The 2339-nt window shown below is 53.2% G+C and overlaps 1 gene segment (V, D, J or C); it reads left to right on the top strand.

The window, feature by feature from the left end:
* The window catches only part of LOC114072946, a gene marked incomplete at its 3' end in the record, with an annotated part of 7854 nt that extends 5937 nt beyond the window's left edge, over positions 1-1917 (top strand). The window contains 2 exon segments of the V gene segment in view: positions 344-529; positions 1777-1917. Of these exon segments, the coding sequence occupies positions 344-529; positions 1777-1917 (327 nt within the window).
* Positions 1918-2339: the final 422 nt, after the last annotated feature.

Genomic DNA, 2339 nt, shown 5'->3' with positions numbered 1-2339 from the left:
AAGCTCCGCCCCTTCACACCCAGCTCTCGTTCGCCGCTCCCAACCTTGGGCCTGGTTTGACCCCAAATTCTCCACCTTTGACCCAAAACCCCAACTCTTTGTCCCAAATGTCCACCCTTGACCCCAAATCTCAACCACTGACCCAAAATCTCAACCATTGACCCCAAATCTCAACCATTGACCCCAAATCTCAACCACTGACCCCAAATTTAAACCCATGATCCAAATCTCAACCACTGTACCTGAAATTTCAACTGTTGACCCAAATCTTTAGGAACTGATCCCAAATCTCAACCATTGACCCCAAATCTCAACCATTGGTCCAAATCTCTGCCCTGTTCAGCCCCTGTGGCTCCTCTACCGCCCCTCCGGCTTCACCTTCGGCAGGTACTACATGAACTGGGTTCGCCAGAGCCCCGGGAAGGGGCTGGAATGGCTCGCTGGGATCTGGACGGATGGTTCCCGCACTTTCTACGCGCCGTCGGTGAAGGGCCGGTTCAGCATCGCCAGGGACAACGGGCAGAGCTCGGTGACGCTGCAAATGAACAACCTCAGGGACGAGGATTCCGCCACCTATTTCTGTGCCAGATATGCTGTTGCTGGTTGTTGTGGTGCTGATACCATCGACCCCCTTTGTGGGGTCCCCAAAGCTCCGCCCCTCACACCAAATCTGAACCGATGATGACAAACGTCAAACGTTGACCCCAAATGCCTTCCATTGACCCAAAATCTCAGCCATTGACCCCAACCTTTACCTTTTGCAGAGTTTGGGGTCATTGGTTGAGGTTTGGGGTCAGTGGTTGACATTTGGGGTCAGTGGCTGAGATTTCGGTCTTGATTTGATCTGTAGGGTTGATGAAAGGAATTTGGAGTCAAGGGCTGAGATCTGGGACAAAGAGTTGGGGTTTGGGGCCAAAGCTGCCCATAACGTTTTTCCTCAAAATCTCAGCCATTGACCCAAATCTCGATCGTTGACCCAAAATCTCAACTGTTGACTCAAATGTCCACCAAAGAGCCCAAATCCCAACTGTTGACTCGAAACCACAACCATTGACCCCAAATTTCAGCCACTGACCCCAAATTTTCTATCCCTGATCCTAAATCTTTACCAGCAACACTTTGCCAACCAGTACCACCATCAGTGAAATATTTGGCGCAGAAATAGGTGGCGGAATCCTCGTCCCTGAGGTTGTTCATCTGCAGCGTCACCGAGCTCTGCCCGTTGTCCCTGGCCATGCTGAACCGGCCCTTCACCGAAGGCGCGTAGGCAGTGCTGGAACCATCCTTGTAGATCCCAGCGAGCCATTCCAGCCCCTTCCCGGGGCTCTGGCGCACCCAGTCCATGGTGTGGCTGCCCAAGGTGGTCGTTGGTCCCGACCTTGGGCCTGGTTTGGCCCCAAATTCCCCACCTTTGGCCCCAAACCCCAACTCTTTGTCCCAAATCTCCGCCCTTGACCCCAAAGATCAGATCCTGACCCCAAATGTCAACCATTGACCCCAAATCCCAACCATTGACCCCAAATCTCAACCATTGACCCCAAATGTCAACCATTGACCCCAAATATCAACCATTGACCCCAAATGTCAACCATTGACCCCAAATGTCAACCATTGACCCCAAATGTCAACCATTGACCCCAAATCCCAACCATTGACCCCAAATGTCAACCATTGACCCCAAATGTCAACCATTGACCCCAAATCTCAACCATTGACCCGTACCATGATTGTTGACCCAAATCTCAACCATTGACCCCCAAGCTCTGCCCCGTTCAGCCCCTGTGGCTCCTCTGCCGCCCCTCCGGCTTTACCTTCGGTGACTACACCATGCACTGGGTGCGCCAGAGCCCCAGGAAGGGGCTGGAATGGCTCGCTGGGATCTACACGGATGGTTCCAGCACCGCCTACGTGCCGTCGGTGCAGGGCCGGTTCAGCATGGCCAGGGACAACGGGCAGAGCTCGGTGACGCTGCAGATGAACAACCTCAGGGACGAGGATTCCGCCACCTATTTCTGTGCCAAACATGCTGGTGCTGGTGCTGCTGGTTTGGGTTATGCTGATGCCATTGACCCCCTTTGTGGGGTCCTCAAACCTCCCCAAATCCCAAAGCTCCGCCCCTTCACACCCAGCTCTTGCTCGTCGCTCCCAACCTTGGGCCTGGTTTGACCCCAAATTCTCCACCTTTGACCCAAAACCCCAACTCTTTGTCCCAAATGTCCACCCTTGACCCCAAATCTCAACCACTGACCCCAAATTTCAACTGTTGACCCAAATCTTTAACAGCTGATCCCAAATCACAACCATTGACCCCAAATCCCAACCACTGACCCCAAATCTCA

This window comes from Empidonax traillii, unplaced genomic scaffold, assembly GCF_003031625.1.
Source record: "Empidonax traillii isolate 1590-97213 ecotype Southwest subspecies unplaced genomic scaffold, ASM303162v1 scaffold4590:size9444, whole genome shotgun sequence".
NCBI lineage: Eukaryota > Metazoa > Chordata > Aves > Passeriformes > Tyrannidae > Empidonax > Empidonax traillii.
The sequence above is the reverse complement of the archived record's forward strand: the minus strand, read 5'-3'. Positions and strand labels throughout refer to the sequence as shown.